Source organism: Sarcophilus harrisii, chromosome 3, assembly GCF_902635505.1.
Source record: "Sarcophilus harrisii chromosome 3, mSarHar1.11, whole genome shotgun sequence".
Classification (NCBI taxonomy): Eukaryota; Metazoa; Chordata; class Mammalia; order Dasyuromorphia; family Dasyuridae; genus Sarcophilus; species Sarcophilus harrisii.
Window position 1 is genome coordinate 446,627,399 of NC_045428.1, and position 15,695 is coordinate 446,643,093.

A 15,695-nucleotide genomic window follows, 5' to 3' on the forward strand; every position below is an offset into this window, starting at 1 on the left:
CTCTTTCCTGAGGTTCACTCCTGCAGCACCAACTTCTTATTGGATATTTCAAATTGAATGTTCCTATTGCAGTCTCAAAGTAACATTCCCTAAACAGAACTTATTATTGTTCCCTTCAAACCCACATTCTTTAAATTAAAATTTTGTTTCTGTTGAAGGTATGTACTCTTGGATCTCCCTGTTTTGCATCCTCTTTGACATACTTTTCCTCTTAGTTTTTTCCTCATCCTACACATATAATCAGTTGACAAATCTTGCAATTACTTGTTCCTCAACACAACTTTTTATCTCTGTCCCCTTCTCACAGGTGCAAGTCTTGAAGCCCATAGGCCACAATCTTCTGGAGGGAACTAAATCAGATTAAAGCAAAATTGTATTTAAATAAATAAAAATACAATATAGATAAAGTTAATTTGTGGTTTTCTAAGCCAATATGTAAACAAAATGGATCTGTTTCCATATAAGCCTGACATCTTTGCCTTTAACCTTGGACTATTAGAAAGACCTAATTGGTGTCTCTGCCTCAAATCTCTTCCTGTTCCAATCTATCTTGCAAAAAGAAGTTGCCAAAATGATTTTTATTAAATATAAGTCTGACCTTGTCACACCATGACTCAATAAACTCCGGTAAGCTCCCTCTTGTCTTTCTCTAGGATAAAATATAAACTTCTATTTAATGCACTTCCCTCCCTGACCTCAACTTCTCTACCAAGCTGCATTAATGCTTCCTAATTGTACACTTTCTCAGTTAGTCCAAGTAGCCAGAAATTGCTGTTCCTGCTACTCCCCTCTCCACTCTCCACCTCTTCTCCCTTTCTCAGTGGGCTGTTCATCTCCTTATCTTTGCCTCACAAAATTTATTTCAAGTATCAGTTTAAGCATCACCTTTAACCTCATCTTCCCAAACTCTTTGCTCCCAATTGCCCAGAACTTCCCCTTCTTAACTATGTAGCATTTATTATGTACTTAGTACACATGTACACACACACACACACACACACACACTGTGCAACCTTCCCTTGCTCCCCAGTGTGTAAGCTCTTTAATGCAAGTAGCTGAAGTGAAGATCTCATAACTACTGACTAAAGTAGATAAAGCCTGCAGGCCTAAATTTTAGCTTCTTGAAAATCATGTGGTGGAGGGGGGGAAGAAAGATTTATAACCTGTCAATATTCCAGTTCCTAATCAGGGAACATTATATAACCAATCAGAATGTATATATGGGGTACTGGGGGTGAGTCAGGGCTTTTATCTTGGGTTGCTCTATATAAAAGTTGTAAGTGGGCACTGAGCAGCGGCTCTCTCTTGGCTCTGAGCACATCCCTTTTGCTCAGAGTTTGGATGTCCACCCAGCTCTTGCGAGATCCTGAATAAAGCTTTTATTCTATACCTTGAGACAGCTCTGAGAGTTTAATTTTGGACAAAATTGTCCCACACATCTGTTATCTTCATTACTCTACAGAATGCCTAGCACAAAATTTGATAAATATTTGATTGATTGATTTTTAAATAGCTCAAGGTTTTTCCAGACAGGAAATTCAGAATCCACTACCAAATTTCAGTAACCTAATACAACATGAAAAAAATGAAATGCTTATTTCATTTTAAGGATTTTAAGCATAATTATTAAGTAGAAAGAGGAGCAAGTTCTCTGCAGATATAAAGGAAATCATATTTTAGTTATTGGAGTACTGTTATTTAATACTCCTTCCACTAATACAGATTACAGCTCTGCTACTTTCTCAAAGTTGGGCTGAACAAGTTTATTATATGTTGGCCATCTTGGTGATAAGCTTCCCCCAACTTGTCTAAAATAGATATGATTTGTTTTCTGTCTAGTATATAAAGCTTTTTGTTTTGTAGAAGTTGTGAGAACTTGCATTCTATTGATTGGCTATTTCTATGTTTTCATGAGATATCAGAAAGAAGTTTTAAAAAAAAATCAGTAATCTCATCAATGAGGATACTTTCTTAAATAATATACTTTACAATCCAAACATGCCAGCCTATCCTCTGTGATTTGTGTTTGCCTTCCCCTGCAATTTCAGCACAAGTGATTTGCTCATCATGCTGGGGCTTTATTAGCTTTCTCGTACAAGTAATTGTACCTTGCTCTTTCCACTTGACCAGCTCATCTTTTCAGTTCATTAATCTCTTTAACAATATCCTATGTTATATCTTGCAGCTTGTTGATGCCCACTAGATGGTTCTGTATGGCCTTTGGAGTAATAATTTAAATTCTTTGGAAAGTGATATTGGAGATTATAGTATCCCATGACCTGTAGGCTATATATCACAACCAGAAGAGTATTAGTATCTGAAAAAGTTCATATAGAAGCTTGTAACTTTCTAATTACCCAAAATTAATTTAATATATTTTCCTCCTCCTTGAGCCTAATTTAACATCTATCTACAAATACTGGGAGAAGAACTCTACAAATTGCTCATTCAACTGCAAACTTTATACTGTATAATAGATATTCTTCATTCATTTGCTTTTCCTGAGTAGGTAGTAAAGACAAACTCTTTCCTGATTATGAATCTCAGCCATGAAGCTTGACACAAACAATTCAATGTCATCTGCAAAAAGAATGATATGGAGGAACTCAATATCCTTAAGAAATCCTTTTTCAACTTGAAGTTGGCCCTGGGTCTTTCCTTCATGACAATAGCAACCAGCCTTGCAAGCATATATCTTCCTTTGTTTTATCTTAACTACTATAAATGATTAGAACGTCAGCAAATAATATAATTTCTATTATACATTTTAAGAAATTTTGCGTTATTTAGACATATACATGGATGTACCTTGTCAGAGAGGAGTTTTTAAGCCAATATGTTGTTTTGCTAAATCAAATACTTTTCAGTCAACTGTGTTATGCTTTAGAATATCATCTGCAAAAAGCCTGAATATTCTTTTCTAATATCCTCAAGAATATCCCTAGTGATGTGTATATTAATCTCATAAAAACTTTATTCTTATTGGAAAGTAAGCATGTGGATTAGTAGTAATGAATGTTCTCTTGGTTGCCCTTTTTTTAACCCCTTCATTTTATCTATTTTTTTCTTTGCTAATTAGTATTTTTTTCTAATTACATATATGGATAGTTTTCACCATTCATTTTTTAAAATAAGATTTAGGATTTCATATCTTTTTCTCCCTTCTTCCACTTCAACTTCTCTCCCCAAGATGGTAAACAATCTGATTTAGATTATACATATGCAATCATGTAAACATATTTCCACATTTCCATATTAGTCATGTTGTAAAATAAGAAACAGAACAAAAGAAAAAAACTACAAAACCCAACAACAACAACAAAAATGAAGCTAGTATGCTTCAATTTGCATTCAGACTTCATAGTTCTTTCTCTAGATGTAGATAGCATTCGCATCATGAATCTTTTGGAGTTGTCTTGAATAATTTTTTTAGCTGATAATACCTAAGTTGATTATTGCATAATGTTGCTGTTATGATATACAATTGAAGCAGGTTGTGTGATTCCTTTCAGATTCCCAGTCTCTCCTGGCTGAGGCATATCAGTCCAAGATACCAGGGCCTTTGATTCACAAATCCTGGTCAAAAGCATCCTTTTGAATTCCAATAGGAGATCCGGGCTTGTCCCAGCCCCCACTGGATCTGAGCCAACTTGGGCTCTCCCAGCCCCCACTGGTTCTGATCTGCTTCTGGTTGTTCCAGCCCCCATTCAGACTTGCTTGGATTGCCCAGCCCCCACTGGTTCTGATCTGTTAGGGTTTCCCAACCCTCACCAAGACAACCAATATAATGAGCTTCCATCAACTAAGACCTTTGCAGATGAATTTTGGTGGCTTACTCAGCTGCCAGGACTTTCTGTCCACTGAGAACTGCATTTTTAGCCCAAAACTCCATTTTCCACAGATCTATCCACTGGAATAATATTCTTTTCCAGTGTTATCCTCTCCTTATCCTCAGCTATTTCCCTAACCAGACTTTATGCCTCTCTTTTAACCTTACTTCCAATCCCTGTAATAAACTTCTTTTATCAATCTAGGTTTTCAGGTTTGTAAATTCCTTACTGAGAATCTCTGTGCTGCCAGAAGGGAGTCCCCAAAACTCCCTATCTTGCACCAAATCCCAAGAGGGTACAGGGAAGCCAAACCTCTCCATTTGGTTCCCTGAACCCAGAACCTGCCACTAGACCTTATCATTTAACTCCCTGACCACCAGAAATACTAATTTCATTTTGGTTCCCTAAATCTAAACCTCATCACAATGTTCTCCTGATTTTCCTCACTTCCTTCAGCATCAGTTCATGTAAGTCTTTATAGGTTTTTTGTTTTTTATTTTTGAAATCGGCCTTCTCATTATTTCTCATAGCACAATAGTATTCCATTACATTCATAATTAGTTGCCCTTTTTGGAAATCAGGTCTGACATGCTTCTCACACCTTAGTCTATTCTGTTCCTTCAGATTTCTTAAAAATAAACCTTTCAAGAACTTTACCATTGTGCTCCCTCTACCTCTTCTGCTATACTTACTCTAATCCTCCTACTTTTTCCAATTTTATTCTCTTCAGTGCTTTTTCTATCTTCCTTATAACCACTTTCTTGTCTTTTGGTTTTGTTTATAATGAGAATATCAAGATTGGTATGATTCAGTTCTTCCAGTAGTATTTTGAATAAAGATTTTTTTCCTTTTTTGCTGAAGCAATTGGCATTAAGTGACTTGCCCAGGGTTACACAGCTAGGAAGTGTTAAGTGTCTGAGACCCACTGTGCCACCTAGCTGCCCCAAAAGATTTTTTTTAACAAAGTACCAATAATCAAGGCTTATAAACAATCTAAAAAGTATGATTCTTAACATCATTAACAAACATTAACAAATAAAACAAATAAATTAACATAACATTAACAAAGTTAGCAGTTTCCTAACACTGGTACTCTCTCTGGAGAAGGGGGAAAAAAAGGACACAAAGTTTAGGGTCATTTTATAGTTTTCTTTGTTTTGTGGGTCTCCATTGCCCCAAAATTTCATCAGCAAATGGCCAACCTCTGAGTGTTCCACATCTCTGAATGTAGCTAGGTTGGGCCTAAAAGGAGACAGTCTTTCATTAAGATTATATAAGCGCTCTCTCTCTGTATATATATATATAAGATTGATGAAATAAACTTTCCAACATAGTTGAATAGTTGAAGCTAGCACTTCATTGCATTTGAGACTCTAGGTTTCCTATATCAAATGAAGAGTCTTTTGCCTAAGATTTGAGGTAAAATTTCTGTAAATATTATCAAACGTAAGCACTTTGTAAATGTATTGAAAAAATGAATGAATTCCTTAGAGACTCTTACCTTTAAGTTGTGAATTATCATTTAAAAGCTCAGGTCTATTTTCCTCCAACTCAGAATTTACACAAGGACAAAAGTCCTTTATTCGGTCTCCACTCATACAAAAGTTAACAAGGTATTTCATTTTAACTTGACTGGTTTTATATATAACAAATTCATCATCCTAGGGCAAGTAAAATAAAATCTTTAATAAATCAGTGGAAAAAATCACAGTAGCAGATGTTTCCTTAATATATATATATATGTTTGTGAATATAAATGTATAAGCTGTTAGTATAGTCAACCTATGATGATGTGGATTTCATAAATGTGTAATGATAGAAAAAAAATCTGAAGATATAAAGAAGATAGCATGAGAAATACTTTTTAAGAAACTCTTTCCAACTCAACCTTATATTATGCTCCCTTCCAGGTAGTATAGAATAGTGGACAAAGAATGAATTTTGAAGTCAGAAAGACTAGGGGATCTAATTCTGCCTCTGAAATGCATACTGATTGTCTCTAGATAATTCTCTAGAAAATTACTGAAGTTATACTAACATTTTCCCTCTTTTTAAAAATTATTTTTTCTTTCAAAAATACTATTTGTTATACTGGATGACTCTTTGAGAAGGAGAGAAAAAGGGATACTGGAGGAAATTATGATGATATATATATATATATATTTTTTTTAAAGCATCAATAAAAAGTTAAGAGGAGGGTAAAAGAGATTGAAGTTACCAACATGGAAGAGGGAGTTTCCCCACCTGAGAATTTCATATTCAAATAAAATCCCTGTCCCCATCTCACTACCTTATTTTTTGCATTTCAGCCAAATAATTACTTCCTGGCCCCCTAAATACACAATGTACTCTTGTGTCTCTAAGGCTTTGCTTATATAATTCCTTTCTCCTGTGAACTTTCTTTTCTCCATTTCACCTGTGGAATTACTATTTATCCTTTAAATTTCAACTTCTTTTTTATTATAGCTTTTTATTTACAAGATATATGCATGGATAATTTTTCAGCATAAAAACACAACTTCTTAAGGAAGTTTTCTCTGATCTTTCAATGAACAATGTCCTTCCCCCTTAGTTCTCATATAGAACACTTTTCTTTGCCTTTAATGCACTTGCTATAAAATAGCATTTTAAAATAGCATTATAGCTATGTATAATCATGTCTCATCAACTTAGAAGGCAGTATAGTACAATGGAGAGAGTTCTGGGTTTGTAGTGAAAGAGTCCAGATTTAAATCCCCATGCTAGCCCATGCTGGCAAGATCACTGAGCAAATCATTTACTTTTTCTAGGATTCAAATATAAAATATAAATATAATATAGGGGTGGGGGAAACAAATGGACTACATAACTTCTGAGTTGCCTTATAGTTTTAAGTCTATTTAATACTACTTCTACTATCTCCTTGAGGCAAAGATCGTGTCTGATCTAAATTTTTCATCTGCCCCAAGGCCTAGTAGAGTGTTCTTTTGTCATGAATAGTTAATACATGTTTGTTAGATTGTTTCAATTTCAACATCAACATATTTGATTCAAGGAGCTAGAATAACTAAAGACCCTTTTAAAAATATTCAATAGATTCCCTGAATGCATCAAAGTATAAATACCTCAAAGTCTGAGATGATCTGTTCTGTTCTCCGAATTCCATGCACACTGTCATAACCTGGTGGTGGTTCAGTTAATGATGAATCTCGCTTAAGCAAATTTATGCAGCATCCAAGGGCAACATCACAAACAACTAGGAATCTAGTGCCATTTGTTTTATTTGGTTGTGAATATTTATTGCCTGTACTATATGTAAAAAAAAAAATGCCATTTTGTATGCCTTTAAGAGCATTATAAAAATGTAAACATCTTATCAATGGACTTGGTTATATTAGTAAAAAAATTATTAAAAATTTATGAAATCCAAGCAAATTGCTGTTTTCTTCTTCCTTCCTTTTTTTTTTTTTTTTTTTTTTTTTTTTGAGGTATATTTACTCTTTATAGCAAAACTAAGGGGTGGAGTTTGAGCTCATAGCATATAGAACTTTTCAAGGAGCTACACTGGAAGAAAAAAATTCAAAAGCACCAGATTACACCAACTTTTTAAATGACATAAATGAAACAACAGAGGTCTTTGCTATAATTGAACCCAATACGTTCATATTTTACAACCAATAATAACCAGTTTCACTTTGAGACTAGAATAACCAGTAAATATGGCTCAAAAAAGAAATAAAGGAAAGAAGACAGAGAAAGTTCACTAGGGATTGATTATTTTTATTGGTGAAAATTTTTATAATCAATTAATTTTAATTAATCATGGCTAATTAATTAGTTTTTCTTAAGAGTTAAAAAGTTATAGTCTCGTTGGTAGTTTACCTATAAAAAACTGGCTTAATTATCATTGTAAGAAAAAATGATTTGGGGGAGCTAACTAAATTGTACTACATTTCCTCCTACCCCAATTGCCAACCAATTAGTTTACATAAAGATAAATCTAAGTAAGCATATTAAGGGAAAAATAGCTTTTCCTTCTAGTCTGATTATGTATACAATACATGTACAATGGTAAATAACCTAATAGTAAATTAAAAACCCAATCCCCCTAAATCTATGAAAACAAAAGACATAAGAAAGAATTGTTGGTACCTATTTGTAGTCTTTATTGCTGGGGAGGCTGAGGCTGAGGAATTGAGTTTAAAATTTCTGAGCTGCAGGGGGCTCAAGCTAAAAATTTTCTGTACTAAGGCCTGCATTAGGATGTGAAACCCCAGTGTAAAGGCCACCAATCTGCCTAAGGAGGAGGGAAGTAGTCTGGATTAGAAAAACTGAGCAGGCAAAAGATTTTATAATGATCCATGATAGAGTCAAGACTGTGGCAGTCTGGACTCTTCCATCTAGGGTAAAAGAGGATGATACAGCATTCCTCCAAACAGGTATGTATACTAGTGCAGGCACAGACATAGGCACACGCGCACGTGCATGCACACACACACACACACACACATACTCCCCAAACACCCAAAAACCCAAAGACTTAAAGTCATATTCAGTACATTTGTTACTTGGGACGAAATTTTACAAACAACACAGAAAAAAAATAAAGTATCTAGTGGGTTCTCAATTATTCACTGATAATGAGAGAGAGAGAGAACCACAGATGAGAATACTGTACTGACCTGAGAGAATCGCTGAAATATATTCCATTACCAAGATTTCCAAAATCTGTTCTTTCTATTCCATGATCTTCAACCAATCTTTTGGGTAATAGCAATCCTCTATACAAAGAAAGAATGTCATAGTCATATACATGGGAAGAAAATATATTACATCTTAGACTTAAGTAATGGAATATAATAATAATATTAAAATTATCAGCAAGCTGATTTCAGAAAAGCCTGAAAAGACTTATATGAACTGATTTTGAGTAAGGTGACTAGAACCAAGAGGACATTGTATACAATTACAAGATTATGTGACTATCAACTATGGCAGACATGGCTCTTTTTAGCAATAAAGTGATTCAGGCCAGTTTCAGTGGTCTTGTGATGGAGAAAACCATTTGCACCTAGAGAGACTGTGGGCACTGAGTGTGGATCACAATATAGTATTTTCATCTTTGTTGTTTTTGTTTGCTTGCTTGTTTTTTTTCTTTCTCATTTTTTCCCTTTTGACCTGATTTTTCTTGCACAGCATGCATGATAAGTGTGGAAATATGTGTGGAAGAATTACACCTGTTTAAAACCTATATTGGATTACTTGCTGTCCAGGGGAGGCGAAGAGTATAATATTCTTTCTAAAATGTAATGTTCTCTGTTGAGATTTTCTTGGTGTCTCTGGGTTAGACCCTAACCCTAAATGCGCGCCTCCCGACAGCCTTTGTTTCAGTACGGTAATCACCAAATGAGTAGAGCCAGGTGTTACAAGTCCAAATCCTTTATTGTCTCCTTCAAAGTCCTATCTCCTTCACTTGGGGCTCAGCTAGTTTTCTTAGAGACCTATCTCTCTCCTTGGTTCTGAGAGTTTGAGCTCCTGCCTCCTTCTCTGACCTCTGAATCTTTCTGAATGCAAAGGTTTGTGCTTCAGCCTGCAGCCACCACAAAGGTGAAAGATGGAATGAATCTGTCTCTGCCTCAGAGAGCTTCTAGTGCGTTTGTCTCTTCTGGCCCTGAGAGTTTCTTGCTTATATGCTGTACACTAAGAACAAATCAATTATTATATCACTAGGAAACCTTATTTGTTGTAGGATTTAATCAGTGCTAAACTAGATTTAAACATTGTCTTCTCAATTCCATTTAGTACTTTGTTTCAAGTTCTGGCCCATAACATCTCCTTGTAGGATTAAATCAATCATATTGAACCATGCTAAATTAGATAACTATTGTCTCTATCAATTCCACTGACTTAATACCTTGTAAGAATCCTTTGCTTCAAGTTCAAAGTTCTGGCCCATAACAGAAGAGAGAGGAAGAAAAATTTGCAACACAAGGTTTTGAAAGTGTGAATGTTGAAAACTATCTTTGTATGTTTTTTGAAAAATAAAAAGATATATATATATACACACACACACACACACAATTATATATATATATATATATATACACACACACACACAAAGATATATAAAGACCAGTTCGAGAGTCAGGAAGATCTGAATTCAAATCTTGTCTGACATTTAACACTACCTGTCTGTGTGACCCTGGGCAAGTCATTTAACTCCAACTGCCTTGCCAAAAAAAAAAAAAAAAGAAAATTGTACTTCATAGACAAACAATTAAAAAAAAACAAACCAAACAAATCTTGATATAGTTCAAGTTAATTATGGGGGGAAAGAGATCAGGGTACAACTTAAACTAAAAAGTTGTTCACACAAGAGAATTAATATAATCATTCTATGTTTGGACTATAGAAATGGTAACCTAACTAATCTCTCTGCCTGAAGGCTCTCCCTATTTCGTTTCCCATAACACTGAGGGCAGTTTTCTTCAATTAAAAAAAAAAATCCTTTTCTTTTATTATTTAATTTCTGTGTGGCTCAGAGAAAACCAATCAATTATTCACAAATTCTTCTAAATTTCTTCAAACTGTTTGTGATACAAATGAGAAGATTATGTGTCCATAATGCAAAAAAGACAAGAATTTCAAATTGTTCAGTTGGTTGAAAAATAAAGACATTTCCATTTTCTAATAAAAATATTCTTATGGTTTAAAATAAATGGGAATAGAATGGTTAATTTAAATGATCTCAAATACTCAAATAATCTCATTATATATATGTTATTTACACAAATATAATCATATATCAACATATCAACAAATATATTTATATATCAACATATATCAACACTGATGTATCAATGGTGTAACTAAAAATTCTTATTTTGTATTATTTTTAAACTTAAATTTTAAAAAATCTATTTGAATAACAAAGATACTGAATTTTTCCTTGTTTGAAATGTTTTAAAGAAAAGATTGATTTTCCCATCAGACTTCCTATATATGTGATAATAAAATCATTATAGAACTGAGATGAAAATAATTCTTAGGAACAAGTAAAGGGACTTTTTATTTAAGTATGAAAGACTTTAACATAAATTTAAAAATTTTGGATGAAATAAAGATAGAATATTATTACCGGGAAAGAATTCCAACAATATTTCTCCCAGGTGTTCCATGTAATAAGGACTGAACATTGCCAAGCTTGCTCTGAAATTCCACTGTTTCGTGAACTTTGCCAATTCGATATATGTTTAAGATGTCCACTAGATTCTTCCTGCAAAAATTATGAGAGGAACCTTCAGACTATATTAGTAACTCACAAAAAAGACTCAAAAAAGACTTGGTCAACTCTACACAAAAGAGATTTTACAAAATAAAATAAAGTTAAGCAAATGACTACTTATGAACCTCTACAGGATGTGTTTATTTTTATTCTATTTAATATTGGTCCTTTGATCACACATAAATAACTATATTTATGGTAGATGAAGGTAGACGTATTTGTTGAAAATGGGCATCAAGCATTGTTGGTGGAGTTGTGAACGAATCCAACCATTCTGGAGAGCAATTTGGAACTATGCTCAAAAAGTTATCAAACTGTGCATACTCTTTGATCCAGCAGTGTTACTACTGGGCTTATATCCCAAAGAGATTATAAAGGGAAAGGGACCTGAATGTGCACGAATATTTGTGGCAGCCCTCTTTGTAGTGGCTAGAAACTGGAAACTGAGTGGATGCCCATCAGTTGGAGAATGGCTGAATAAATTGTGGTATATGAATATTATGGAATATTATTGTTCTGTAAGAAATGACCAACAGGATGATTTCAGAAAGGCCTGGAGAGACTTACATGAACTGATGCTGAGTGAAATGAGCAGGACCAGGAGATCATGATATACTTCAACAACAATACTATATGATGACCAGTTCTGATGGACCTGGCCATCCTCAGCAATGAGATCAACCAAATCATTTCCAGTGGAGCAGTAATGAACTGAACACTCGCCCAGAGAAAGAACTCTGGGAGATGACTAAAAACCATTACATTGAATTCCCAATCCCTATATTTATGCACACCTGCATTTTTGATTTCCTTCACAAGCTAATTGTACAATATTTCAGAGTATGATTCTTTTTGTGCAGCAAAATAACGGTTTGGTCATGTATACTTATTGCGTATCTAATTTATATTTTAATATATTTAACATCTACTGGTCATCCTGCCATCTGGGGGAGGGGGTAGGGGGGTAAAAGGTGAAAAATTGGAACAAGAGGTTTGGCAATTGTTAATGCTGTAAAGTTACTCATACATATAACCTGTAAATAAAAGGCTATTAAGTCTCAAAAAACAAACAAATAAATAAATAAATTTCTATGTTAAAAAAAAAAAAGAAAATGGGCATCAAAATGTGGTGTATGTTGTTAAAATTATGAGTACTGATTCTAGCTTTTCATGAATATTTTGTATCCATGGGACAATATTCCAAGAATAATTCCCTTGAAAATTCATTTGCTCTCTTCAAATCATTTAAAATTAAATAAATTCTTGCCGTTTGAAGGCCATTAGCACCATAAACTAGTGCTGCATTACCAGATAATGTACTTTACTCCATGTACTATGTAACCCAGAAAACTCAGTCAACTCACATTATTCATAATTGTAAAATTCATTTTTTTATTGATTACTAGGGATGACTGCCAGACACTTCCTGGCTTTTGACCCTTCCTTGGGATGAATTTCAAACTTCTGATTGTGCTGCCCCTAGAAAGGTCATATTATTTCTGAAACTTTGTGGGAATTTCAAAGACCCACATTGTTGCTATGGTAGCCTCCTATTAATCTTTAGAAACTCTGGTAAGGGACTTTAGTAAAGAGCAAATGAAAAAATGAAGCTTAATTACACATCAAATCTGTTTAGGCCAAAAATTATCTGTGTTCCTAAAGAGTATTCTGAAGAACCAACAAAAAGTGATAGAAAAAAAAACACCCTTTACTGCAATATTATATAAAATACCTGGGCATTAATTGATTATGGCATTTAGGAGGATTGTATCGAGAAACTGGATAAATAGAAGCATATCCTTTGCCTGTAGTTAGGTAGATTATATATAGCCAAAAAGGTCAATACTTTTCCAGAATCTACATTGTGGTCTCATGAATTAGAAGTTTCTTGCAAAGATAACTGTAAATAGCATCATAGGATGGACTTTAGAGATTTTCCCAAAGTGTTGTAAATAGTAAGGTAAGCAGCAAAGCCAACATTGGCATCAAGCTCCTCTGACTGCAAAATCCGGCCCTCTTTTCATTGTACCACAATGCATCATAAAACTAGAAAATGACAGGAGATAGAACAAAATACATAGGATAGAGAGTCAGTTTCCAAGTGTGCTTTTGCCACGTTTACAATTCTAGTTTTTTCATGTCACGCTAAAATGAAAAAACAAAATCCAAATCCAAATTGCAGTCCCATCCTTTTCTCTTTGTTTTTAATCCTGATTTTTTTTTAAAGGAAACTGCCTGTGTAATAATTAATTAGAGATTAATGAGTTATAACACATAAGGCTCAAATGTTCTGATTTTTTAAAATCTCAGGGATGTGAATGTGACAAAAAAGAAAATGGGAGGTGTATTAATAAGGCAGGAAACCAAACACAGAAGATCAAAGGAACTGCTGATATCAGAAAAGAAAGAAATCTAATAGCAACACCAGGCTAACAATCAGGATTTTATTGAAATTACCTGTTACCAATTCTGGTAGTATGTATGGTACTCTTCAGATGCATCTGACATACTATCATGTAATTATGTAATGCAAAAAACTAACTCTTTTCCTCACCCAGAATTTTTTTGTAATACTTCTTCTTTAACTTTGAAAAATTCTCTAGTATTCTCATCAACGTGCTCAATTTTGCATCTTAGAGCTCGGTATTTGGCAAGAGAAGGTGGGTTAGATCTTGAGAGATTTGCTTCACTGACATTAATCACATCTCTTATGAGCTGTAGAAAGAAATAGTTATAAAGTACTAAAATTACCACATAGTGAGGGCATATTATATAAATGCATATATATATATATGCTTTTAATTTTTAATAATTAAGAAGAAAAATACACACAAATTTTGTAAAGAAAATTTGCTTGATTAATCTGTCTTTCTTGCTATTGGCATATTGAGACCCAGTCATATAGGATCCTAGGATCATTGATTTAGAGGGGGAAGAGACCTCAGAGACCATTAATTTCAACCTCTTCATTTTCTAGATGACCAAATTGAAAATCAAGGAGGATAAATGACTTGATCCATGGTTAGACATTTCTCTCTTTAAAACTTTCTCTACCATGGTGTAGAAACCTCTCTACCCCTTCACTACTTTTCTCACTGGAAAAACCTTCCGTCTTGGTCAATTTCTTATAGGACCTCTACTTTCACAGGTCAAATGGGCCTTCATTCTTCTCCAGGCTACAATTAACTCTATACAGGCCTACAGGACCTTCTCTACCAAACTGCTGGGTCCTTCTTTCCCCTCCCATCCTTTTTCTATTATCTGCCACTTAGCATCATTTAGCTGTTCCTTTTGTTCTTTTATATCTTGACATACATTTACAACTTATCTATTCTATTTTACAACCTTTTGAGGGCAGAGATCATTTCTTACTCATCTTTATATCTACTTGCATACTCTGTGCCTTTAAAGCACTGTGCTTTCCATAAATATTTGTTGAATCAGTTGAATGAATATTTGAGAATAAAATGAGGATGAAAGAGAAAATTTAATACTCAGTTTCCTGAGCTGAATGCTTTGTAGATATGAAGACTCAAGGCAACAAGCCAGTCCCATTAGATAATTACCATTTTTAGTAATAGTGTATATAACCAGTGACTTAAAAATCTTCAGAATTGGCCTCAAACACAATGATAGGCCATGTAGAGAAGCTTCTATTTTTATGATATTCACTGAATCATAAAAATCTTATATCTGGATATTAGTAATTATATAGTTTAATTCTTTGTTTGATAAATGAGGAAGCTGAACCTGACAAAGATCATGTAATTAGCAACTTATTTCAAGGAAATTATTACAAGAGAGTTAAGGACAGGGCCGGGCCTGCAATTTTATTGGTAAGAATATTCTCATGTGAGGAAATTCCTTCTACCAATGTAGGTTGGCACTCTTTAGTTTTAAAGTCTTGCTTAGAATTTGGAGAGATTAAGTCATGTAGTCAGCATGTTTCACACTATAACCAAGTTCTTTTTGATTATAAGACAAACTCTCTATTACACCACACTGCCTCTCCATTCTTTTTAATATGGAGCCTTTACAGACATATTTGAACTAGTATATCAACATATTTATGAAGATTTAAAAAAATCTCACTTAAAGAACTTAAGAATCCATTCATCAAAAAAATTTTTAAGTCTTCATAGAAGTCATATATGTTTTTTAATATCTAAATTTAGCTATAAATTTCAAAGTAGTACCTGGCAGAGATCTTCTTTCTTAGATAATAGTCTTTTGTTAACTTCATCTTCTGAATTTCTGTGAGGTATAAGTCGGTAGAATTCTGACATCATCTTTCTCAACTCTTCTGTGGTTTCACCCTTGTTTAATGCTGCCTTAACTTGAAGTAGAATACCCTCAGCTTTGCTTACCTTTAATATAAAATATTATAAAAATGAAACCTTGATAAATAGAGCAAAAAACAACCAAATCTTTGGTAGCCACATTGTAACTATTCTTTCTGAAGATGAAAGCAACAAATTGGACTCAGTTTAGAGAGAAGAATTATGATACCAATTTTTCACAAATATTATATTTTTAGGAGACTTACTTTTCAAACAAATTCAGAAAGATGTCAGAATCAAATGCTTAAGAACAATAATAGA

General features: G+C 33.8%; 1 protein-coding gene across 2 annotated transcripts in view; it reads right to left on the reverse strand.

Annotated features, from left to right (window-relative positions):
• Window positions 1-15,695, reverse strand: part of PARP4 (poly(ADP-ribose) polymerase family member 4) — a 117,823-nt gene that overhangs the window by 75,489 nt on the left and 26,639 nt on the right. For both annotated transcript variants that reach the window (XM_031960838.1, XM_031960837.1), the window contains 6 exons: window positions 15,291-15,461; window positions 13,649-13,809; window positions 10,948-11,085; window positions 8,492-8,590; window positions 6,935-7,118; window positions 5,332-5,491 (listed from right to left, as the gene is read on the reverse strand). In XM_031960838.1, the coding sequence (XP_031816698.1) occupies window positions 5,332-5,491; window positions 6,935-7,118; window positions 8,492-8,590; window positions 10,948-11,085; window positions 13,649-13,809; window positions 15,291-15,461 (913 nt within the window). The remainder of the gene's footprint in view (window positions 1-5,331; window positions 5,492-6,934; window positions 7,119-8,491; window positions 8,591-10,947; window positions 11,086-13,648; window positions 13,810-15,290; window positions 15,462-15,695) is intronic.